General features: G+C 32.8%; 1 protein-coding gene across 1 annotated transcript; it reads left to right on the top strand.

Annotated features, from left to right (window-relative positions):
• Nucleotides 1-355: 355 nt before the first annotated feature.
• Nucleotides 356-26,605, top strand: LOC129233499 (protein phosphatase 1D-like). The gene is made up of 6 exons (XM_054867518.1): nt 356-689; nt 6,944-7,078; nt 10,366-10,581; nt 15,064-15,284; nt 17,075-17,270; nt 25,463-26,605. The coding sequence occupies exons 1-6, from the start codon at nt 389-391 to the stop codon at nt 26,428-26,430; spliced, it is 2,037 nt and encodes a 678-aa protein (XP_054723493.1). The 5' UTR covers nt 356-388; the 3' UTR covers nt 26,431-26,605.
• Nucleotides 26,606-26,689: the final 84 nt, after the last annotated feature.

Below are 26,689 nucleotides of genomic sequence, written 5' to 3'. Positions count from 1 at the left end.
TTTTTTGAAAAGAAAGGAGTATGAAACGAAAGCAGAAGGAAAATTTTTATTTTTGAATTTAAAAAAAAAAACCATTCTCAAAAAGAATTATCTAACATTTAATTTTGGAAGCACTCTAATTTTTATGTGAATAAATATTCCCTTATAATTGAATAATTTACTTTGAAAAAACATAATATCCTGTATTTTTTGCTAAAGATCTTCCGTTTTGGGAAAACACGACGCAAACAAACAAGAAAGAGCTTGTCAGAAATTCAATTTTGAGAAACGTTGCGTTTTCAGTACGTCATCGGCAAATCAACCAATGGCGAAGAAGTGCACTGCTGACGTTCTCTCTCAAGTTGGACGCCCGAAATCCAAGTCGCAGTGAGTTTAATTTCATGTCGTTATGACACACATCGGCCTAAATTTACGTGTGACTGGACATTGTAATCAAGGGGGTCGCAAATATATGGAAGATGCTTTTGTTGTGGCCTATCAACAGACCGAAGACCAAAAAGATTTAGAATACGCATATTTTGGAATTTTTGATGGTCACGGTGGCCGTGAAGCTGCTCTTTTCGCTAAAGAGCATTTAATGAATAATATTGTTTGTCAAAAATCTTTCTGGAGTGATGATGACAATCAGGTTTTAAAAGCCATTCGAGATGGCTTTTTAGCAACACATCAGGCTATGTGGAGAGAAGTCGGTGAGAAAATTTATATTTTCTGTTGCACTGTAGTTGTATGTAAACAAATACCGTTCTGTCATGGTGATTATCATGTACTTGTTTAAAATTCATGTATGTTGACTGAAAATGTGTTAAATTGGTGATTTTTCTGACTTCAGAAATGTGCAATCATAATTGCAAGTGGCTAAAAGTAATAATTTTAAACGAAATAATCTTTATAAGATTTGGTTAGCGGCCATGTTTGTTTCTATCATGTGGAAAACGATTATATTATTACGTCACGTCTGCTAGATCGGTTCGCTGTTGCTACGATGATTTTCGTGACTGTGTTTCTTTTTAAAATGCTGTATGATCTTGAAAACTGAAATTTGATACATATTAAGGTATTTTTTTAAAAATTTCATGCCAGAAAAATCCTTTCCTCTGACACAAAGCTATTATATTTATTTGTTAAAGCGATTTGAATCTGACGGACTATGTTTGGCCAATCCAAAAGCTTGTTTATCTTTTTTTTGAATTTCTTCTGTGATAAGAAAACTCATTTTAAATTCTGCTGCACGATCAAGGTTTTCATTGATTTGTTAGCCCGTTTATGAATTTAAATCGTTATTAAATGTATTTTTTGCTTGATGTGTTATTTGGCGATATTCTCCCAAACTAATTGAAGTTGAGCTAGAACACTAATTTGAACACTTTGATTTTTAAAACAAATTGAATTTTCACCAAAATTTCATTTTTGACTATTTTATTGGTTAATATCGGTTAGAATAGACATTAAGAACCTTCTTTTATTTTTCAATTGAATTTTTGTGGCTAATTGAGTCCATTCCCTCGAAATTTTAAACTTTTTATTCAGTTATCTCAGTCACTCTAATGGTGGATCCATTTCAATGCTGCAAAAAAAGTAATGTAGAAAAGTTGAATTAAAAATTTGTTAAAAGTGATTTTTAAATTTTGGGAAATTTAAATTCGTATGTCATCACCGCTAAAGTCTGGGATAAGTTTCTTCGACATCTGAAACAAAGATCTGGGCATCATTTTCAGTAAATTATATTATGTATGATATTATTAAACAATCTATACTGTAGAACTAATGAAGGCCTGCTGGATAATATAACTTTGTAAAAGGTCAGAATTATAGAAACATCTTTCAATTCCCTTTCCTTAATTTTGTTTCCTTGTTTGTTTGGAATGAATTAACTACAATTGTAAAGCTTGAGCATCAAATTTAGTACCTTATTAAAATTATCGGAATATCATTTAATCCGAACATAAAGGTCATGCTTGTACTTTATTTATTTTTTTCTTTTTTGTTTCTATAACTATGTCGTATGCTATATTAATTTCAAGTTGCATTAGCTGTCCACACTGAAAGGTATATCTGAAAATTCAAATTTTAGTTAGTTGCCAGCAGTCTGTAGACATTTTAGCTAAGTACGTAGCCCCCTTTTTAATAATTTGTAGCAGGGTTGTAGTTTTGGCTGAACAAAACCTATTTTGGCCATGCCACTCTCAAAAACCAGTTAAAACCCGCCAAAACTGGTTTTAACTACCATAGAGCTGGCCAAAACTATATTGTATTAAAGCACACTAATATGTGTACACATACACTTTGTATGCATAATGTTGTGCATTTTAATGCATTAAAAGAAATAGAATGTCTCTTTATCATAATTGAAATAATTTTTTAAACCAATTTATTGATTTAAAGGCAACTTTTCTTATATCAACATTAAAAATTGTTCATAGCAAAGACAAATGACACTCGTTTATTAGGAACTAGCAGTACCCGCACAGTGATGCCCGTGCTAAAAATTTAATGGAAGTCCCTTGAATAAAAAAAATTGACGCCCTCTCCCTCTCTAATGTGAAATGATCATTTTTCTTCGTATAAAATGCGTACACACCGTTCCAAAAAAAAACAAACAATTTAAGTTTCTTTGAAATTTAAATCTTTTCGTCAAATCATTAAATTAGATTTACAGTTGCTTTAAAACTCTATTTAGCAAGTGAAGTGGTTTTTGCTGCAATTTAAAATATTTCGCCAAATAAACAAAAAAAAACAAATATCTTTCATATGTAAAAAAAAATTCCGCAACTCTATTATTTATCGCAAAACGTGCCCAGCAACCGCGCTATCATAATCGATCCGTGTAACGAAAAGAAAACCTCCCGTGGAAAATTCAAAAATTGTGGTCAGAAAAAAAAGAAAATGTCGTACATTTCACTTGGATAAAAACAAATCAAAAGTTTCTTTTCTTACAAAACAAATCACCATAACAATGATTTACATTAACGGTTGCCTTAAAACAATTATCCTAGTTTGAACTGCTCTGCGCCTAACACACCAAGCGACCACGCTACCGGAACCCAGCCCTTTTGCGATTGAAGCGGATGTTTTTTCTTTGGCAATAATAAATGTTTCGCCAAACAAACAAAAAGGTATAAAATCACATTAACAGTAGCTTTCAAATCTTTATATATTAAGTGGCTGCATTGCCGGTCTACCTTGAGAATAAAAATTGTGTCAAGTGACATTTATTCAACAATCAGGCTTAAATAAAGAAAAAAAATCACCATGCAAAATTACCCTTCCAAGCAATGACAACAGGTATTAAAATACTTTTAAGAAATTAAAATGCGAAAGATGTATTTTAAAAGTGTAACCATGGAAACATGAATGAAATAAGTTTGAGAAATTAAATGCAAAATAAAGAAAAAAGCACAACCGTGGAATAAAATGGTTGACAACTTGAATCAAAATAACGTATTTTGAAATTGATTTAAAAGCTCTTGTAACTTTTTTCCTTTGAAGATAGAAGCTAATTTTTTCGACCATAGGTCGAGAAAGATCTGGAGTAACAAATGTCGCTTTTTCCAATGGTGTCAAAAAGAAAACTGTAGGACAATTCCTTCACTTTTTATTAATAGATTTAATGAAGAAAATAGTGCCTAAATTTCAGCTAAGCCTAAAAGAGTTCAAGCTAAAAACGCAAACTACTCTTGCCGTAATTAAATTAGAGCATTGAAACAAATTGTTTTTAAACGGGGAAAATTCTACCCTTTTCAACGATACATAACATTAATATGTGCGAGTAATTTTTCATCCCTTTAACAGCCAATTGTAGGCAATTTCTGTGAAATTTGGGCCTAAATTGGAATAAAAAAAGAACTATTTATCGGATTTTTTTCAAATTATAGCCTATGTTACTCAGTAAGAAAGCACCTTTCATATAGTGAAGGAATTTTTCAAATAGGTGCAGTGGTTCCGGCGATTACCTCGAACATATAAACACAAAAATTCGTCCTCTCTCTTTATAATATTAGTATAGATATGAAGCAGCCTGCAATATAAACTAATAGCTGTTCTTCACAAAACTTTTAACATGTATTCAATGAATAAAAAAATAAGTAATCTACCTTGTTTTAATTTGCAATTCATATTGTGCACATAAAAATATGAAAACAACTATATATTGTGCTATTTACACTGTTTAAAACATATTTTAAAAGAATTATGACATATTTCTCCCATGATGTGACTAACCTTCTTAAAGATGCTGCCATTTATTGCCTAGGATGTAAAATCAACTGTTTACTTAAATAATGAATAATGACTGATTATGGGTTTGATGATCTTGCTTCATATATCTTTTACTTATGTATACTCATTTATTTTGATTAAAAATTTTATTATTTCTTATATCCACATCCAATGGACAAAACTGATTTTGTCCAAGCCGGTTTTATCCATAGTTAAAATCACCACTGGCCGAAACTCTTACGACCCTGATATGTAGTCTTTTTATCCAAATTTTTTATTTTTTATACGCAAACAAAAAGGCAGCACATTAAAATTTAAATTGGAAGAAAATACAATGAAAGTCACACATAAACCAAAGTGAATCTTTAATTTCCATTGTTGTTGAACTATGAAGAATTTATGTTATTCATTTTTGAAGAGCCGAATTTTGCTATGTCAGAATATTCAATAAGAAGAATTTTATTTCAGGACCATTATCAGATTTTCTGTGTAGAAATCGTTTTTCCCCCAAATAATATGACCAAAAAGAAATAAAACTGCCCTTGCATCAAAAGGCACCTGGACAAAGTGAATCTAATAAATCTGGTAAAAATTTACAGAATGTGTGGAGCTTTTTACAAGAGAAAATGAATATTTCTTTCAACACAGATTGAACATGGATTTTATTGTAGTTGATAATGGAATTTTAGTCACAGAGTACCCTACAAATGTAGATATTTGATTGTGGGTTAAAAAAAAAAGCGAAAACCATTCTGATGATGAAGAGAGGGAAAAATTTGAGCCGAAAATTACCTTTAACTCAAGATGCAAGAAGTGCAGCAGATATATTGCATGTTCTTTATAGAATCTTGTCTGAATGATCCTGACTCCTCCTTCAAAAAGTATTCAACGACTATTTAATGAAAGAACAAATTTCTACTCAAAAGCAATGATTGATTACAGATTTTTTTTAAAAAAGCCTTTTATTTTTTAGTAAAAATTGTTACATTTCTGCATAAAAGTGTAATTTTGCTCTCCAACTTTGTCTACTAACTCGGGAATTTTCATAATTATATATTTGTTGATAATGTCAAGTATATATAATCTTTGATACATTATTCTATCAATTTTTGCTCATATTATAAATTTAATCAGTTTCAGTGGTAGTATTTTATTCCTTTGGTGTTTTTCTTTTTTCGACAACGCAAATTTTTTTCACTTTTCTTGCAACTTCGACCTATTAAAGTTTTACTGTATTGTTGTGTGAGTAGGTACTAACTACAATTTCATTCATTTGCATCTCCCCTCCCTTCCCTCCAGCAGGTGTGCTCAAATTTTATGTACATCTCTGTAAGTTTGCTTATTAGTGAATTATGGCTTTCCTTTTTACTTCCTTTTACAAAAAAGGAAGTATTGTATTCGCGAAAAAAATTTCACTCGAAAATCTGCCTTAATTTTCATTTTGCTCACCCCCGACTGAATGTTGAATTTTTTTTCAACTCGACCACACGTGGATAAGTGCCTAAAAACGTATAGACACCAGAAATATCCATAGGTAATTACAACGAGCTTTCACGTGAGGTCCATATGTACGTATGTATGTCGCATAATTCAAGAACAGTATGTCCTAGAAAGTTGAAATTTGGTACGTACTACACTCCACTAGGGGAAAACCAAACCCCACCTAGGGGACCTCCCTTTTTGGTTGCATTCGAATGTTCCAAAGGGTCTTTTACATCTTTTTGGGGAAATCATTGTTAATTTTAATGAACTCAAGTGTGTTATAATTTGGCAAACACTTGGCAATATATCGCCAAGCTTTTGGTCGCCAACTTGGTGACAAATTTGGCGACTTTTTTTTCTTCAAATCTGGTTTTATTTTGGACACTATTGGCAATATTTAGAGTTGACCATTGAATCACACTAAATTGTCCAATATTGGAAGAATTAATCTGTATGAACATTTGTTTTTTTTGCTCCGGTGCGCAACAAACTTGGGATAAAAATATTTAAAGTGTTTCTTCGCTTAATCCAAGGCACTACTATCATTAAATTGACGTAAAAGGAAGTCATGTGATGCACAACATCAGCGTGTTTGTGAACAATATGCAATACTGTGTGATAACTTGCGATTGTTTTTACACAACAACCAATTGCTTCAGAATAGAAATGACTTGTCCTGAGGAAAAATAACAATAATGTAACAATTATCTGTGACTAGTCAGGTTTTAGAAAGTAAACCAGTTGAATATTTCATTGCCTCCTACATAAGGCATTTAGTTGCCGCCTGGTGGCAAATGGTGAGTAATTATTTTGTGGTTTCCTGAAACTGAAAGGAAAGAATTTTTGTGTTTGCACAAGTTTTTTTTTCCCCCTCTCTCATATTTGTGCTGAAATTAATCAGTTGAAAGGTGGCTAAGCATGACTATTCAACTAAAAGTTTTATCAAGGTTGGATATTTCATCTAGTGTTCAGTGGCCAACAACTGCTTTGTTCTGTCATTACTTAAAAGATAATCTTTGATCTTAACCGTAAAGCTGTTGTTTTAGTGATCTTAGATCACTTCTGTAGATCTGCTCAAAATCAAATTAAAATTAACCATTTCAATTTTGGTATTTTCTCTGTATCCAAATTTCATACTTGTATTATCAAAAATATCATCCTAAATTAAAAAAAAATAATTTATACATTTTTTTTTAATTAAAAATTTGAAGCATTTTGTTATTGACACTTAAACTATTTCTTACAGGTAAATGGCCGAAAACTGTTAGCGGTTTGCCCAGTACATCTGGTACAACTTCCAGCATTGCATTCATTCGTCGTAGGAAACTCTACATTGGTCATGTTGGAGACTCGAAAATTGTCCTTGGTTTTCAGCTACCTGGTAAGATGCTCTAGTAGAGATAGTATTTAATTTTAAATCTACTTAAAAGTGCATAACCTTTTCAGCATTCAAAATCTCTGCTGGTCCACTGGTCCCAAACCAGTGAAATTTGCCTGGGATCATCATAAAAAAAATAAATCAGTGTTCTGTGGGACCACAAACCGCTGGCAATTTTTATCACGCTTTGCTAGAAAAAAAAGTGAAACCATTAGCCAAACCATTGTTTGCCTTTTTTTTTGCAATTAATTTTTTTCTAATAACTTTATGTAATTTTCCACATCTACATTTTATTCAATATTTATCGTTTGGAACCTATATCATAGACCCGGAGACTAAATAAAAATGGTCAAATCAAATTTTCAAATTTCTGGTAGCATGTTTTAAGGGTTGCTCAATAAAATTGGTTTTCAGACTGTACACTTGACTGTTTAAGATGTCAGATTTAAATGTTTCATTCAATGTTGGTAAAAAATACGTTTTTTTTTTTTGGGAGAAACAACCAAATTAACCGGGTTTTTGGTTTAAACCGGGTTTTTTTTCGGTTTAAACACTATTTGTAAGAAAAACATTTTTATTTAGGAAAGTCATAAAAAATTTTGAATTATTCAATAAAAGATGCTTAATATTTATATTTATACCTAATTTCTTCATAATTAATTAAATAGTTAAGAGTAAAATCTTCTAATTTTATTTCCACATATATAGAGCTTTCTATAGGGGAATATTGTTTGAAAATCTTAACTATTAAAAAATTACAATACCTAAATGAGCCTTAGTATAAATATTCGAAATGATTTATTGTGAGAGAGAGTTCAGACATTATCAATTACAAATAACTAAGAATGAATTCTTCTAAATTAATTTCCTCATAATTTTAGGAACTGGTTTCTATCCATGCCATACCTCCCGATCTCCGATGTTGCAGACTACCACAGTCATCAATGATTGCTGGATTTGGCGCTCGCCAAAGTTTTTTTTTTTGTAAATGTCGCAATTATTTTATTTTTCGTAGGAAATCAGGCCTTTTTCTTAATTCATAGTCCAGTTACATTTTTTACCGTCAAACAGCTATCCTTTGGTATTGTTCTGTAGAATAATTTTATTGCTGATCTTTTTTCCCCCCATCCCTTTTTTCCCTCCTTAGTGCAAAAATTTTCTGCATAAACTCTCTCTCATTCTGCGACAATGTCGCGGTGTCAGCAGCTTTTTGCCACGGGGGTTTAAACCAATATGGTTTAAACCCCCAACCTTGATTTCATTACTTAAACCAACATGGTTTAAACCAAACAACCCTGGTTTCATTACTAAACAAAAAGAAAAAAAAATTTTTTTTTTTGAAACAATAAGTAAAGTAGACCCTTGTTTTACGCAGGTTATTTTAAGCGGTTTAAGATTTGACATCTTTATTTTATTTTAGGTGGATGCGCCAATGCAAACACATAACATTTTTCCTTCTTTCAAAATCCAAACTCCTAATGATTTCAGATTACACGTAATAAGCTGCATTTTGGCGTGCTAATAATCGATTTTGGGCCACTGGAGACATTTTATGCGATTGGTTCCAGAGCTCTTTCCAAAAGTAAAGTTATTAAATTCAGAACTCACTGGAAGAGGAGCTTTTAGGAGTGACAAAGGAGGACAAAACCAACAAGGATACTGATATCAATGACACAGAACCAAAAACGTTAACATTGACAATTTTGAGCCATTTCTTGGCAATAGAAATGGATTTTTCTGATTTATTAGTGAATGAAGATTCTATCATGGATGATGCTATCGTGGAAATGATCATGGATGCATTAATGCTCGGCAAAGAACTACAGAGAAAAATTCTTGACTGCCAAAAGATTATCATAGCCAGCTCCTTTACATAATCCTTTATGCATGTTGTTCATTGAAATTGAAATCAGTACACAATAAACTTATTATACAATTAGTCATCTCTAGAATGAAGTATTTTTTTAATCTATGTAATCTAACCCCTATTTTAACACTAATATTTAAGTCTTAATCTACGCGTCTTTGATTTACACCAAATTTCCGAGGAATGTAACCCTCGCATAAAATGAGAGTCTACTGTATATTAAAAAATCCTCATCAGTAGAAAAATGTTTTACTCTTTGCTTTTTTGTTTTGCATTATTATTTAATACTACGTGTTTGCATCATTAGTTTACCATTTTGAACTTTATTTGCAGTGCAGTAATTTTGCACATTAAAAAATATATATATTATACATATGTCTATATTTATAGTTACAATTTAGTATTTAATCAATTTGCTAAAAATGAAACAGTTTTAAAATTAATGCAATTATAGAGTGCAAATAATTTAAGGTGCAAACATATTTTAGTGTGAAATTTAAAGTGGACCAGTACATATTCATGTTGACCATTCAAAGGTCCGTTGGGAATTTTTTCTGATTTCTAACGCTGCCCCTTTTTACTCTTTAATAAAATATTACTTATATTGATTCATATCAGTATCGTTGACTGTTTTAAAATAAAACAGGTCAATAAATAAAAGTTTTTATAAATTTTTCCATCTGATAAAATTTATTTCAAGTTCAAATGATGATTTGATTTAAAGAACCAATAGAATTTTTGTAGATAAACCTATTCAGAGTTCCCAAATGGTCCTTTTTTAGTTTCAAATCCTGAAAGTCTGTTTTTTATTAAAAAATCTGGTCCACTTGTTTTCCTTTTTTTAAAGTTTCAGTTTCATTTTAAATTATTCCTATTGTTTCTTTCACTTTTTTTTTTGTGCGGCGATATGAATGTCTTGTTCACACTATCATGATAATTTGTAAATTTTTAATCATATTGCAGCATGTAAGCATTCAACATAGTTTCATTCAGTATAGTTTCTTGTTCTTTCAAAATTAATTTTTCAGCCAATTAATCTAAAAATTGGCCAATTATGAATTATCTTCAAAGTAACTGATTACTTCCAATTAATCAGTGCATTCTTAATTTTAACATTTAAAACTTATGACAAAGGTCCCTTTTTGGTCTCCTTTTTTTTTTTAGAATTCAGACCCTTTTCTTCCTAGGGGCAAACTAAAAATTTTTTGCGTGCCCTAGGTATTTTTGATTATTTGTGATTGATTGTAAACTGGTTTATTTCTATTACTAATTTGCATTGTCTGAGTGTTGGAGTTGTTTTGTTATATTTTAAAAAGAATAACTGCTGAAGTCAAAAAAAGCTTGTTATCTTTTCAAATGCATATTTATTAAAAAAGTAAATGATTATAATAATGTTAAGTACTGATCAAAACATACATTTTAGGCCAAAGTGAATGGTGTTCTTACGCTTTGACAAAAGATCATAAACCAGAAAGTCCTGAGGAGAGGCAAAGGATTAACAAAGTCGGTGGTCTTGTGCTTAACAAAGCAGGTGTGGAACGGGTGGTTTGGAATCGTCCTCGTCCTGGACATAAAGGACCAGTCAGAAGAAGCACACCATTTGATCAAATCCCATTCTTAGCTGTCGCAAGGTCATTAGGTAAATACCCTTTATCCAACCCAGATGTTTGTCAATGGATTCTCAGTAAAATTTCTCCTATCCCTTCCTTTAAAATAGTCGGAGAATTGTTTCCTTGCAAGCGTACTGCCAAAGTAAAAAGTATTGGGCCATTCCACTCACATTCTGACTTGATAATTTCATCAACATTTTATTATAGATCTTTATATTTTGGTTAATCAGGAGTAAGAAATTTTTTTGACCTTAATATTTGATACAAAGATACTCTTGATACAGTATTATTTTTATTAAGTAACTTTGTTACTTAAAATTTAATTTATTTGTGTATGTCACATGTGGAACATCGGAAGTCAACCTCTTGTTGTTTGCTGTATGCATAACTTAATATTTTCATTTTCGCTGTATTAATATAGCAATGACAAAACAAATTGTAGACAAAACAAATTGTAGGTTTTGAAAGCTAAGGTTCCAATATAAAGGAACCATATCTCATTTGTTGAGAAATAATAAGTTAAACCGTTGAGAAAAAAATGTGTACAAAGCAATTCCACTGAAAATGGTCATTTTGTCCCACACATCACAGTTTCTTTATTTCATGAAAAAGAAATAATTTTAAAAGGCAATGAAAATTTTTTTTTCTCAAGAAGTCACAGATATGTTTCATGTGTTTTGTTCATTACTCTTTTAAATTATTATTTTTAATGAAATGTATGCTCACAAACGGGACAAAATGGCTATGACCCCTATCTAGTTTCTTTCCTTCTCCTCACTTCTCCTCCCCACCATTTCAACGAATATTTTTTTGAAAACATTAGAGTTAAGTGATTCATCAAGTTCTGGACTACGTTGAACAGGAGCAAGTCAAAAATACAAGAAGAGTTTCCCTTTAATGTCTGAAAATGACTTTGATTTAATTTTCCTGGTTTTCTTTACAAATTCTCCGATTCTTCAAAAAAAATGTTTGTTGCTGCAGTATTATAACCATTATTTTAGACCATCTTTGGGTGTTACAAGTAAGAGGGTATTTAAGGCTCTCCCTCGCAAATTTTTGAAATTAAGTCTTGAAAGTTTGATTTTAAGCAACCTTTTGTCAGGTTAGAGGAAGGGGTAGCCGTGAGAATGTTTCCCAATTTTTTTTTAAAAACTGAAGTCAGAAAAGCTTTTAACCCCTCTTTCGAGATGCAGGGAGAGTAGGAAACTTTTTTTAATGGGGGGGGGGGGGCAACATTCCTTTTGTTAATGATATTTTTTCAGTTATTAAGTAAATTAAATCATTTATGTAACTTAATATTTCTCTAACAATTTAGCAGCCGCAAGGTATATTTTATATTATTGTTCCTCATTTTAGCACATAAATGATTGTCTAAATACTGTAAAAGGTTAAATATATCTAAATAACAAGGGAAAGAGTAGAGACATAGCAGTATAAAGGAGTAAAAAATTGGCCACTAAAAGAATTCAGGGAAAATTTAATTGGACAAGGAAGAGTGAGGGAAAAAGATTTTTCTTTTTATGTGGCCACCCTGTTTCTCTAACATGTGCAGTTATAAGATAATCTTTCTCTTTGTAGCTGTGATTTTTATCTTGAGATTTTTTTCATGCACAATTAATAATTGCATAAGCAAGGTTGGCAAGTTTGAATATTGTGCCAAAAGAGGTATTTTGTATGTACATTTTTATGTATGGCAAAATAAAGCAATAATCATTATTTGCATTCAGAAGAGTAAAAGTTTTGTTTTTCATAATAATCAGGTCCCTATTACTGAACATGCCTTCTAGGCTATGACCTAGAGCCCTGTATGTTTAGAAGCCCTCAAATGATTAATATTGTTCAAGTTCTTATCTGTTATTTAAGAAAGAGAAATAAAATTAACATTTTCTCCTTTATTTGTTTCTATTTTCTTCGTTTTTAAGGTAATAGGACATTACTGCTAGGCGAAACATCTCAAAAAAACGGTGTGCATCCCACATCATTAAACCGGTGATGATTTTTTTCCTAATGCATCGATACCACACCGACTACAAATCCAAGCTTCTATGTCCAGACACCAGTCCACGATCATTGCCGTTCTAATCTCTTAATTGTTTCGAAACTCTGGTAGAAACTGGAGCGCCCCGATGGCAGGTCACTGTGACCTTCCAAAAACGTTCTTATTTGACAATTTTTCTGACAATTCCTTAAATTTAGAGACTGCATTGAGTAATTGCCTTTTTGAAAATAATGATGTTTAATGTCTCTTATCATTAGATAATGTTTGTGGTCATGCTCGTATTTTATCATTCAGTAAAACTCAGAGTATTATTTGGCAAATTAAACATTTCTTCCAACCCAAAATTTAAGTTCTAGACGTCTCTGTGTGGTAGATCATAAGCGGACAGCGACCTTCACTTTTCCCAACACTGGCACGAAATTTAATTTTCTAAGCTCTTAATGAAAATATATTGATTTGAACAAAGTTTATTTTATAATCATTCACAAAAAAAAAAAAAAAAAAATTGCTTTAACAGCAAAGTAGCAACAAAGATTGGATACACGTATTTTGGTGTTTTGAGGAACCCCTTTTTAAATGCAAGGAGAGATTGCTTCCATAAGCTCACATCTTTTTGCAAAATAAAAACAGGTTCATTGTAATCTCAAAACACGTTTTTTTTTTTTTTTTTTTTTTTTGAGGGGGGGAGGGGTGCTGGTGAAGTTTTGCAAAATTACTAACCTTATTACTAACCTTATCACAGCTACTTAATTCCAGGTTTCTTTCTTTTTATCTTACCTTCCCCCTTTTTTTAGATCTCACATGTTTACTAGAACAAATTTTGATTTACTAGGGGGCTATCGCCCCCTGCTCGCTATCGCTCGCCAACCCCCGGAACTGCTTACGCAGTTCCCTGTGGATCGCTTCGCGATCCATGCTCGCTTCGCTCGCTCGCTGTATGCCAATACATTAGCCTAGCTAAAATTTTCCGTAAAAATTAAAGTTGGTAATTGCATTTAGGTCACCATCCATTTAACCAATATGAAAATTACGTTCATAATGTTAATTTGTCTGCTTTAGCCAGATTTTCGACAGTTTAACTTTGCTGTATGTAAGATGACTGCCTTGGCAATGTGCACAACTTTACCATTATAGATACAAAAGTGTCTGTCATTGCTTTGGAGAGATTGCACTTCTACCTGTTGGTCCGCGGAAGGTATTTTATTTCCCTTCTACCACCCATTGGAAAACCAATGAAGGCATTCCCCTATCCGCCACCTGGGGACGCGCCCTCTAGGGGTTACAGGCTCCCCCGAGGGATGTATTTACATTATTTACACTCTTATATATTTACATATTTACACTCTTATATATTCTAATCTGAGAAAACTTCCTCATATACACAATTAAAAATGTCCCGTTTGGGAGCCACAACTGACACTGCTTCAAAAGATCTTGTTCTTGATAATGCCACATAGAGCTGGCCATGACTAAAAACAGGCTCAGAGAGCACCAAACATATTTTCTCAAACGTTTGTCCTTCTTGTTGTTATTCTGAATCCTTGCCACGTCACGAACAAAAAATGGTTTAACTAAAAACGCGAAAACTCGCCAAGGCTACTTTGCTTGCACAATACTAAAACTACTATAACCCTAAACAAATTTGGCGAAACCTTTCAGCTGAGAATAAAAGGAATAAAGTAAATTCTTTCTCGGTTATTCATTTTGAACTGAACTGTCGTACTGAAGCAGAGAATAGACGACGCTCAAAGCGCCTACGCGTTCAAAACAACATTGCCGATGAACATGATTGTGGAGCAATGTGTGAAGAATGCGAATTTTGTGGTGCTCTTTATTGGCAGAAAGAGCGTAATACTGCAAATAAATATACTAAATGTTGCCATGACGGAAAGGTGCGGTTACCGGCATTGTGTGACGCACCTGATCTGTTGAAGGAACTGCTGACTGAAAATTCCCCAGCCGCTAAAAATTATCGGCAGCGAATCAGAGAATACAACTCTGGAAATGGCTCGTCTTAAATTGGATTCAAGAACGGTTTCCTGCCTTCTTTGAGCTTTTCTTTGCTGATTAAGGTTGAAATGGGCCACAGCCCGACTCAAACTCATCTCAAAAAAAAAAAAAAAGTTCGTTGAGTATTCTGTGATTCAAGATTTCAAAACAACGTAGAAGTTTGTTTACATGATTTATCGGCGAAGTGTTGCCAACAGAGGTTTAGAAATTCACCCCTTCATTTGCCGGCACGTAAGAGAATTATATATATAGATAATGTTGTGATATTCCGGGCTGTTGTGCTGTGGTTTGAGTGTTGTTACTCCTTGTATTTGGAGTAACAACTCTCAGACCACTGCACAACAGCCCGAAATCTTGCGAAATTTTTGATACCGGCCGTGAAAGCCTTCATTCTTACAAATTTTGGTTTACTCAACAAAGTTGCAGTTTTTTAATGACGATTATCCACTACACTGTACCTTCTGTTCTGTCAGTCTTTTTAAATTGCATTGTTCTCCTACAGGAGATTTGTGGAGTTATAACTACCTGCGACATGAGTTCGTTGTGAGCCCTGATCCTGATGTGGATGTGATCAATATAAATCCTCGTATGCATCGTTGTGTGATTTTTGCCTCAGATGGACTGTGGAACATGCTCACCACTCAGTGTGCAGTCAGAATAGTCCAGACTGCCGATGAAGAAAATGAAAAAATTATACTGGAAAATGGAAAAACAAATGGTGCTGTAAGTAATTTAGCTATTTTTGTTTTTACTTTTTAATTCAAATGGTTGGTAAATAATGTCAAAACTGAAGGGACTGAATTTTTTTTTTCATTTTTAAATTTCTTGTTAAAAGTTAAAGTGCAGTACACAGTATGGACCTCTATACCACTTTATGTTAACGGATTTTTCATGTTAAGCGTTTTCGTGTTAAACTTATTTCACTGTAGTTCCAACTTGTGCTTGGAAAGCTCATTTATCCTAGAAAAGTACTTGAATACTCCAAGAAAAAAAAATCAATTTTGTGTAAGAGCCATGATTTCTATTGTTAGAGAATAAAAGACTTAAACAGTTTTTTTATGCACAGCTAAATTATTATGATATTGACAAATTTCTTCCCTGTTATTGGTCGAAGGCAAACAATAAAGCAATGTACAAGGAGCTGGTTCTTTCTAATTCTCCTTTTTTAAACGAAACATACCCTTCATAAATATATCATCGCCTCCGAGCAACAGTAGAACATCTTACTGTTATTCCTGGATCTTGATGTCTTACTGTTGATTTGAGGCGACGATATGCAAGAATAGGATTTTAAGCCCCCATTGTAAGCTAGAGAAAAAACAGAAAGCGTTTTTCCCCTCATTTGAGTGGATGGTTTCTTCTCCCTTGCAAGCAGGGTTTCCCGATATATATCAGTCAATATATATCATAATATATATTGAGATAAATATCCGATACTTATTTTGAAAATACGATATTATGATATTTTTTTAACTACGATATTTTCAATATAAAAATTATATTAATCATTGTAATATATTGTTCATTTATTATTAAAAATAACCAAAAAGAGATGCACTATAGTTTTATGATGTATTAATACATCATTAGTATAACAAAGTAATATAATATTCCTTTTTTATTTTATCCTCACAAAATTCCAGCAATGTAACAATTTGAATTAAAGTGCCTAATTAAATATTTAATGTTGGTGAAAAAAAAAGGAAAATGTCTTGTGACAGTTCACCGACTAATGCATATTTTTATTTCTGAATCATATAACTGTGTAAAAGTAGCTAACACAAGAAAAATGAGTAAAGCAGCTAATACTAAATTAACTCCATCAAAATTCATAAAAATAAAATGAAATAGTGTAACCCTGATTTAATGATTGTCATGGGACTGGAAAATGTTATTGTTAAATCAAGGAGCATATACATTCAATGCAGTTAAATCCAGACCAGTGAAATGTATTATTAAATTGAGGAAATCGTTAAATTGAACTTATACTGTATTAGATATAAATCATGATAGAAACTTTAATTTAAAGTCTACATATTGTAATAATAATATAAGAAAATAAGGAGTAACTTGAGGATGCATTCATTATTTTGGAAGACTTTAGTTTGTGCTGATTGAAAATATCGGATATACAGTATAACTTCGATTTAAGAATTTCCTCAATTTAATCATACATTTCACTGGTCCAAATTTAACTGCATTGAATATATATGCTCTTTATGTAATGATAACTTTTTCTGGTCCCTTGACAATCGTTAAATCGGAGTTATACTTTGTATCAAAATATCAGATATATTTAATATTTTCAAAAATAACATGATATTTTCGAATCCTGCTTGCAATAAGGCTGGTTACCATCGTAAAAGACTTTGCTTCAGAAAAAAGTATAAACATGACTGTGGCAGTTTGGTAGTTAATGCTTTCAGAGAGGGTAAAATTATTTTGCAACTTTTTTTTGTTGTTATTATTCATATATTTATGTTGCATATGAAATTATTCTTCATTTTTAACAGGGGCGGCAGTTGAATAATCCATCCAAAATTCTGGTTGATGCTGCTCTCAGGCACTGGTACGAGCTTGGAATGCGAGCAGACAACACAAGTGTGGTTACTGTGATGTTAGATCCTCCAGGACCACCCAAAAGTGAAGTCCTCTTAAGACAGAGAGTAATGAAGAGACTACGGCCAAGAGACGACCAAATTGAAGAAGGTATGCCTTGATCCCTTTTTGTTCTACAGTATTAGAATAAACGTTAAAATGAGCTATTAACTGATGCATTGTAATGCATTTTTTTAGTGAATTTAACTAGTGTTTAATTTGTAATTACTTCTCATCATGTCAGATTTTGATTGACTTTGAAGGTTAAAATAGTTTTGTTGAAAATTGCATCTGTGCTTGAGGTTTCAATTCTTTTGCATCTTGTACATATTTCAATTGTTTTAAATGTTAGAAGTTCTTAATTTATTTTAATTTAAGATAATTTAAAGTAGCCTATTTTATTTTCATTAAAAGAAATACAGACTTGCCAACCCTCCGGATTTAGGCCTGAGTCTCCGTACTTTACGTTATTTTCGACACATCCGGATTTAGCGCTGATATCTCCGGATTTTTGTTCAAAAACTTAACAGCACCAAAAATTAATACATTTCTTCAAAAAAATATTCATTTTGATTGAAAAGAGAAAAAAAAAAACCGCCCGCAAAGCTCTCAAACAGTTTTTTGGCGTTTTGCCAAACTGCCGAAACGCAGGTGTAGCCTGCGAAAATGCAATGCAGCACAGAGGTTAACGGACAGAATTTTCGTAGGCTACGACATGGGACTCGCTTGTTTCTACGGAGTACGTCGTTGATCACGTAGCGTGTCTCATTGGAAGAAACAGGTGAACTAAAATAACTTTAACTTTGACGGTTTTCCTGCTAGCTCACGTGGTCAGAACTTGTTTGTTGTTTGTGTCGGCCGGTGCGAGTGCGAATTGTGTAATGTAAATTGTAAATGTACATGTATGTTGTGTTGCGTGTTGAGTAATATAAATTGTAAAGTGCGAAACGATGTCAAAAAAATATCGGACGGCATTCAGCAAAAGCTACACTGAACAATTTCCGTCAATCAAATCGTCAAGAAAAGGCGAACACTTTGCGTTTTGCTCCACCTGTGCCTGTGACTTCTCCATTTTGCATCGAGGTAAAGCTGACATAGAAAAACATATAAGCACAGAGAAACATACACGGAACTCGGCTAGCTTAAAAAATAATAAAAAACTTGATGCCCTTAAGTCTAATCAAGACTTGAATGTTATCCGTGCGGAAGCTCTTTTTACTACGTTTATTGTGGAGCATAATGTCGCAATTCATGCTAGTGATCACGTTGGAGCGTTGTTCCGAAACATGTTCCCCGATAGCGATATCGCAAAAAAATATGGGTGCGCAAGGACCAAAACTACTGCAGTCATTAAAGAGATGGCAAAGTTTGAAAAAGAAAGTATTGTGGAAATACTGAAGAAAAGTCCTTTTTCAATTGCTACTGATGGTAGTAACAAAACTGATTGTAAATTATATCCAATTTGTGTCACATATTATAATGAATCTTCATTGCAAATTGAGTCTTCTTTGCTGTGTTTACCTGTTTTAGAATCAGATGGAACTGGGGTAAACATATCTCATCTTTTATTAAGCGCATTGAATGAAAACCAAATTGATCTGGACAATTGCCTAGCTTTCGGGGCTGATAATGCCCCTGTGATGATAGGAAAAAAAATTGGTGCTGCTGGCATTATGAGTAAAAGCATTTGCAATTTATGTGTTATTGGCTGCCCTTGCCATCTTTTAAATCTCGCAGCTGAAAAAGGTGCAGCTATGCTCCCTGTAAATGTCGAGGAATATGTTATTGACATATATTACTATTTAGATAAAAGTTCCAAAAGAAAACAAAAATTAAAGCAATTTCAGGCATTGCATGATACAGAGACAAGAAAAATAATAAAACATGTATCAACTAGATGGCTTTCATTAGGGCGTTCTCTAAAACGCCTGTTGGAGCAGTGGGATCCGTTGGTATCTTTTTTCAAAGAAGAACTGAAAAGCAAGCCTAATTCAAATAATACTTTAAAAGATTACAAAATTCCAAAAGTAAAGGCCTCTGAAACAAGCAGCCGTTTTAACATGCAAGTAGTAGAGTCAACATCATCTAGAGCTAATTTTCAATCTAGCGCTGTTAAAAGACAGAAATTAGATCCTGATGTTGGTGATCATAAACTGTCCAAAAATATTCTTTCGAGAGAAGAAAGAATCTTTATGTTTCTAACTTCTGATTTAAGTAAAGCCTATTGCTTATTTTTAACTCATACTATACCACTTTTTGAAGAACCCAATGTCAAGTTGCAGTCAGGATCTCCACAAATACATATTCTTCATGAAATTTTAATTACAACTTTTAGGAATGTTTTATCCAGATTTATTGTTCCTTCAGCAATTAAAACCAGTACTTCATTGTTAGATGTAAAATATCATAGTGTGGAAAATCAGAGGTTAGATTCAGATCTTGTGATTGGACAAACATGTTCAAAAGTGGTGGAATCCTTAAAACCAAGTAAAAAAAAAAGAGTTTTTTTAAGTCAGTTAGGATTTATTTCACTACTGTCTGTGATTATATGTATCGTAAGTTCCCATTTAATGATGAAGTATTAATTAATGCTCAAGTATTGAACTTGAATAAGTTAGAGACATCTTCATTTTCTAGTGTACAGTTCTTCTGCCAAAAATTTCCAGTGTTGACAAAGCTTCTAAAATATCAAAGTTCTGATGCATTACTAGATGAACTGCAAGTTCAGTTTTGCTCTCTCCAAGTAGAAGCTTTGCCTGAGGATATTGTAACTGAAAAAAGAATGGATGTGAAGTGGGCGAAACTGAGTAATTATACTGAAAAAAAATATGATCTGCTATGTAAATTTATGCTCTCTCTGCTTACTTTACCACACAGTAATGCAGAATGCGAGAGAATTTTTAGCATGGTAACCAAAACCCACACTCAGTTTCGTTCTCAGTTATCAAATGAAAATTTAGAAAGCTTGCTGACAGTCAAGTCCAAAATGAAAGCTCCTTGCTTCGAAAAAAAGTTTGATGATTTATTTTTAAAAAAGGCAAAATCTTGCACTTTTAATTCTTTAAAATCATAAAATATTTTTTTTAAAGCAAAATTTTCTTATCAAATGTAATATCTTGACAAGTATATGCTTATTAATTGTTTAGAAATGCTTTAGATTAATAGTATTCATTTTGCTATTATACCTCAACAGTTAATTACTAGTTCTATTAATAAAAGAATAATTAAACTTCAAATTGTTTTATTTCTGTGTATAAAATCCATATTTTCTGTGTAAAAAAATTCGTTTATAACACAATGCCATCATTTTAATCTTAGCATATTATGATTAAAACTTTTCTGTTCTGAAAGTAAGATATTATTGCGATTTTGATATGTCGGTACGTTGATAAATAAAATTGCAGGCTTTATCATGCAAATTGCAGGATTTTTTCATTTGTCTAGGTTGGCAAGTCTGGAAATATATATATATATATATATATATATATATATATATATATATATATATATATATATATATATATATATATTAACTTCATTTTAGTTTATAAATTTTTAGTTTTGAATTGTAAATTCCTCTAAAGTCACCCCCCCCCCCCCTCTTTTTATAGTTTAAATTCATTCTAATAATGGAAAAGATTTTACTATTACTCAAATTCCAATAGATTCAACTACTTGCATGGTTGCAATTTATGTTTATTCTAACCTGTTGGGAAATGTTTCAAATCATATCCAATTTCTTATTCTTTAAATTACGAAAACCTTCCAAAGGGGATACCGTATTTCCTCGCATTAGTCGGCATGCTGCAAAATTTGAGCGTCACCAGATTTTCAATGGCACTTGCCTGGTCCTTTCCAGCATGCCGAAAAAATTGGGGTTAGGAAAAAAAAGTTAATTCTATTAGAATGTATGTTCAGCTTAAAAATGAATATAAGTTCCATACATATCTTATTAGCATTAATAAACAGTTTAATTTTGTAAAAATATTTACTGACAATGTCACTTGCAGGGCTGCCAACTACTACGCATTTGGCGTAGTAACTACGCATTTATCTAGCTCACTACGCACTACGCATATCAATGCAAAAAATACGCATTCGTCTTAATCGAACGAATTTTTCTTTTCGAAGAAAATTTTTTTCAAATGCTTGCTGCGGAGGCCAAGAAGTCAGTTGAGCAAACGAGGCTATGATCCTCCGATCACCGAGAGGCGAAAGTTAAATGATAACCTCTCTCCGCGGCGCTTCAATGACATCATCCGAGAAGAGAGAGCTGCTCGTGATCGGAAAATTATTCGCTTCGTGAGAATGCGCGCAGGCGTATTCTTGATTCTGATTGGATTGTAGACTCGGATGCTTTTCTCTCTTGAGTTAGAAATTGATTATCGCTTGTTTATCACCTGGTGAACGCTTTCATTTTTTTGCTGTCGTTGTTTTCTGCAATGTCGGGTGAGAACTCTAAAAAAAAAGGTTCTGATCAAAAGTTCAAGTACACTTACACGGAAAAATGTCCTTGTATACGCCCATCGGAACTTTCCGTAAATCATGCATATTGCACACTTTGCAGTACAAACTTTTCTGTAAATCATGGTGGAGTGTACGACTGTTCTCGTCACATTTCTTCAAAAAAGCATCAAGAAATGACGAAAGTAAAGTCTCAGACAAAGTCTGCCTTCATTGTTCGTGAAAAGTCCTGATCCATCTGCCTTGAATTTGATTAAGGCGGAAATGCACTTCACATCGTTCTTGATTGAGCATAACCTGCCATTGAGTGCATCCGACCATGCTGCACCCTTGTTCCAGAAAATGTTTCCGAACTCTAAAATTGCAAAAAGCTATTCGTGTGTGCAAACTAAAACAACTGCTATAGTTAGATATTTGGCAGAGGAAACAACATCAGAGATTGTTTCTATTCTCAAACAATAACCATTTTCTATGGCAACTGATGGGAGCAGTGATCAGAACACGAAAAAACTGTATCCCATTGTTGTAAAATATTTTGATTCATCGCGAGAAAAAATAGTTTCTGCGTTGCTGGCTCTTTTAGAATCTTGTGGTAACACTGGTGCTGGAATCTTTAACATTTTAAATGATGAGCTTACCAAAAAAGGAATCCCATGGGAAAATTGCATTGCATTTGGCTGTGATAATGCGAACACCATGGTTGGGCATATAAAAGGAGTGGCGGCCCACATCAAGAATGTGAATTCAAAGACACACATTCAAGGATGCTTATGCCATCTTATTCATATTTGCACAAAAATGGGCTAAAGAACTTGCATGCGATGTAGAATCTCTTTTGTTAGACACTTATTTCTACATGGATAAAAGCTCCAAGAGGAAGAAAAGGCTTCTAGACGGCCAAGAAATGTTAGGCGTTAAGCCTCATAAAATACTGAAATATTAATCGACAAGATGGCTGTCATCGTTGGATTCCGTAATCAAACTTTTGTCGCAGTGGGAAGCAGTTAGTGAGTTTTTCTGCAATATTTCCAATGATTCTAAAGATTGTAATGAAAAAGTAAAGAATGTAAAAAGGTTAATCCAGTCTCCTGAGACCAAGTTGTATTTATTGTTTTTAGAGGCAACTTTGCCCTTATTTACTAGTTTGAATGTTCAGCTTCAAACTGATAAACCAATGATCCATGTCACTAAAAGATATTTAAATTCCTTTTTGATGGATCTGCTAGTTAGATTTATTAAGCCCTCTGCTGTGTCAGAAGCCTCAAGTTTATGTGAAATAAAGTATGATAAGCAAAGTTGCCAAAAGGCTGATGAAGACTTGGTTATTGGTTTGAAAACCAAATCTTATTTAAATGAAAATCTTAGTGTTGAAGAGAAAAAAAAAATTATTCATCGGTTAGAAAGTTTTATCAAAAGGCTTGTTCATATGTTAAAAAAAAAAAATCCCTCTGAACAGTGATTTATTGAAACATGCTGAAGTGCACAATTTAAATTTAAGGAAAGAAGTTTCTTTTTCATCCGTGAGATATTTTATCGACAGCTTCCCAAAACTTGTTTCTGTTGATGATATGGACCAACTAGAAATGGAATTTTCTAGGTATCAAGTAGAAGATCTTGACAGTGAAATTTTAAAAATGAACACAGATTAAGCTTAGGCAAGGATATCCAACTTTTGTGATGGCAATGGATCATCAAAGTACATTTTTCTCCCAAAAGTGATGCTGAGTATTCTACTAATTCCTGTTAGTAATGCAGGGTGTGAAAGAGTTTTTAGCATCGTCAAAAACAACCTGACTGATTTTAGATCCACATTAAGCACTGAAACTTTAAATGCTTTATTAGTTGAAAAGATTAAAATGATTTGTAGCAATGAATCTTGTTATTCTAAGGAATTTTCTGATGAACAAGCTGCTAAAGCAAAGCGTGCTACTTTATTGTCATTAAAAAAGTATTAATTGTTGCTATAATTATCTTATGTTTCTTTTTTTTTAAATTTCCTTTTGTTACAAAGAGAAGGTAAGCGACTTTTGTTAAAACATTTCTAATACAATTCTGTTTGCAAATTTTTTTGAGAATTTGCAGCTCTTTAGCTGAGTTTCAGCTTGACTCGTATTTAAAAACCTTACTCTGCAGAATAGTATTATTTTGATATTAATAGTTAAAAAAAAAAAGATCTTATTTTTCTGCAATTGTTTTATGTAGTATTTTTACTCATTTAATATACACTGTTTTAAACATAGCTCCCCCCCCCCCTCCCATGAGTTGTAGAGAGTTAGGGGGAGTAAATTGAACCGTACCAGAAAACTACACATTAACACTTAAAACTACACATTCTTTTCCTTCTTACTGTACATTTATAATATATATAGGTTGACAGCCCTGTCATTTGTTATTGTTAAAAATGTTGAATAACAAATAACTTTATAACAATTAAATTAAGACTAAGCAAACATTTAAGCAGTAAAGTTACCGGGGGGGGGGGGGCAAAGTCATGGATTTCGAACATGATCGAAATTGGTCATGGAAAGTCATGGATTTCAGTGTAAAAAGTCTAAAAGTCATGGAAACTGACTGTTGGTCATGGATTTCGCATTCAGGACCGATTGCTGTTCAAAAATATTTTCTTCGCCATTCATCTACTTTGTTTTTCGATGCACAGAAAAATGATTTATCAATAACGTTTCCTGACTTGTTACATTGTGTTGACCAATCAGATGAAGACTCAACGTTGAATCCTTCCAACTCTTATGTTTTCCCATTCCGGAGACTGGGGATTTTTTTTTCGTATCATAGCTTTTCTACAATGTTTAAAAAAACACACACAAACAGTAGAAAAAACAGTTTGAAGTTTCTATGTTTAATGGTAAGCTTGCTTTTGTACATTACAGTTCAATAATTAAACCGATCATATTCAGATTTGTTACTTATCTTTAACAATGATGACTCTGGAATTGAGTATTTTGAAGTTTTTTTTTTCTGTTTAAGGTATAAATGCATTTACTAAATTTGTATTTTACAATTTCACACTGCACTTTGGGGACATAATGGGTCATTTTAGATTTTAAATGTTCTTAAATTCTTGTACTTATTTTTTGTCTCAATAAATTGTTGCATCATTTGTTTTTCATATAAATATTTTTGCTACTTTTGTTTAGATTTATTTACATAGCTGAGATAAAAAGGATATTTTCCTAAAACAAAGTTATACTGCTTTATAGTCTCTATTTATATTTATGCGCAATTTTGATGTCATTGTCAAATGAAGTAACTTGCATAAGTCATGGAAAGTCATGGATTTGAAGAATGTGAGTCCGGGAAAGCTACAAGCAGAAGTCAGGGAAATTCATGGATTTCAAAACTCAAAAAGTAGCAGATACCCTGGACGTTCCAGAAGGGGTCTTTTACACCTTTGGGTGGGGGGGGGGGAGAGATCCTTATTAATTTCAATGCTAACTCAAGTGGTGTTATAATTTGACAGACACTTAGCAATATATCGGCAGGCTTTTTGTCACCAACTTGGCGAAAAATTTGTCGTTAATTTTTTAAAAATCTGGTTTCAATTTTGCAACAATTGGCAATATTTAGAGAGTTAACCATTGAATCACATTAAAATTGCCAATAATGGAGAAATAAATCCGTGTAAAACATTTTTTTGCTTTGTTTTGCCACAAACTAGGGATGAAAGTATTTAGTGTTTCCTTGTGACTCTAAGGCGCGATTATCATTAAATTTTTGTTAAAAGAAGTCATGTGATGCACACATCGGCTCATTCTCTGAACTACAGCACTGACTTAAGCACATTTTTTCTTCAATTTTTTCACCATTTGTTTTCTTTGTAGAATGTGATGCAAGTGATGCCAGTGCATTTGATGTGAGCTCTCCATCAGGTAGCAGAGAAAAGCGTAAGATTAGTGAAGAACAAACACCTCTAAAAGAAAGAAAAAGGTCTTCTGAACTAACAGAACCTCCAGCCAAAGAAAGGAGACTTTCCACAGATTCAGACGATTCTATTCCAAGAAATTTACCAAAACCTGTTGTTTTGTCGCCAAAACGAGTTGAAGTGAAATATAAGGTTGTGTTTAATCATGCTGATCAAGCGTCCCCAGCACCCGAGTCAAATGTTCCTAAAGCTCCCGAGAAACCTCAGACATACAGTAAACTGACATCTGCAGATGTGAATCAACCCAATGCAGATGTTTTAGATGTTAGGGCAAAGAAAAAAGGGCATGACCCACCACATGATGAAGACATTATTAAAACGTCAGAAACAAATTCATGTGGTAAAGATATTAACTCTGTGACTTCTGGTTGCAGTCTTGATAACAAATCATCAGTTAGTATGTCTTCATCCGATGGGGGAGAGCCATCTACTTCAAAAACAACTTCAAATGAAAACTGCAACGACAAAAGTTACTTTCAATCAGATACATCTACGATTTGTCCCAGAAAGGGAGATTCAGATTCTCTGCTAGGTTCAGAAAACAGCAAAGAAAACGACAGAGTTCATTTGTGTGAAGTAGACAATATTTTCAAACTAACCAACAGGACTACATATTGCTTTGATTCCTCAGATAATGTAAAGCAGAGTCCGCAGAAAGATGAAAGTACTGTTGAACCAAAGATGAAAAACTTCAGAAAGAGTACGCTTAGGCGGAGGAATGATTCCTTGTTTCAAAAGACAATGGATGTAAAGAAAAGAACACATTCACTTAGAGCCAGTAATTATTCCTCCTGTAAAACTGATTCTCGTCGAGATTTTGGTCTTAAGACGCGTGCTCATGGAGGTCTTCGAAAATTAAAAGTGTAAAAAACTCTGTTTAAAATTGAACCAGTATGGAGCCAACTATCTCGATTTTTTAAAAACTTTCAGCTATTTTATTTCTATTCTTTATTAGCAAATTATAGTACTTATATAGTCACAATATTTTACAATTGAGAGAAACTAAAAGTTATTTAGTAGCAGGTACATTGTTTCCTCTTCAAAAACCTAACCAATAGAAAAGTTTTTTCCTTTAATTTTTTGAAATATATCGTACTTTGAATTTTAATCCTTAATTATATTTCAA

The sequence above is a fragment of the Uloborus diversus genome, unplaced genomic scaffold (genome assembly GCF_026930045.1).
Source record: "Uloborus diversus isolate 005 unplaced genomic scaffold, Udiv.v.3.1 scaffold_470, whole genome shotgun sequence".
In the NCBI taxonomy this organism is placed as follows: Eukaryota; Metazoa; Arthropoda; class Arachnida; order Araneae; family Uloboridae; genus Uloborus; species Uloborus diversus.
Note: the sequence above shows the minus strand (reverse complement) of the source record. Positions and strands in the feature narration are given on the sequence as shown.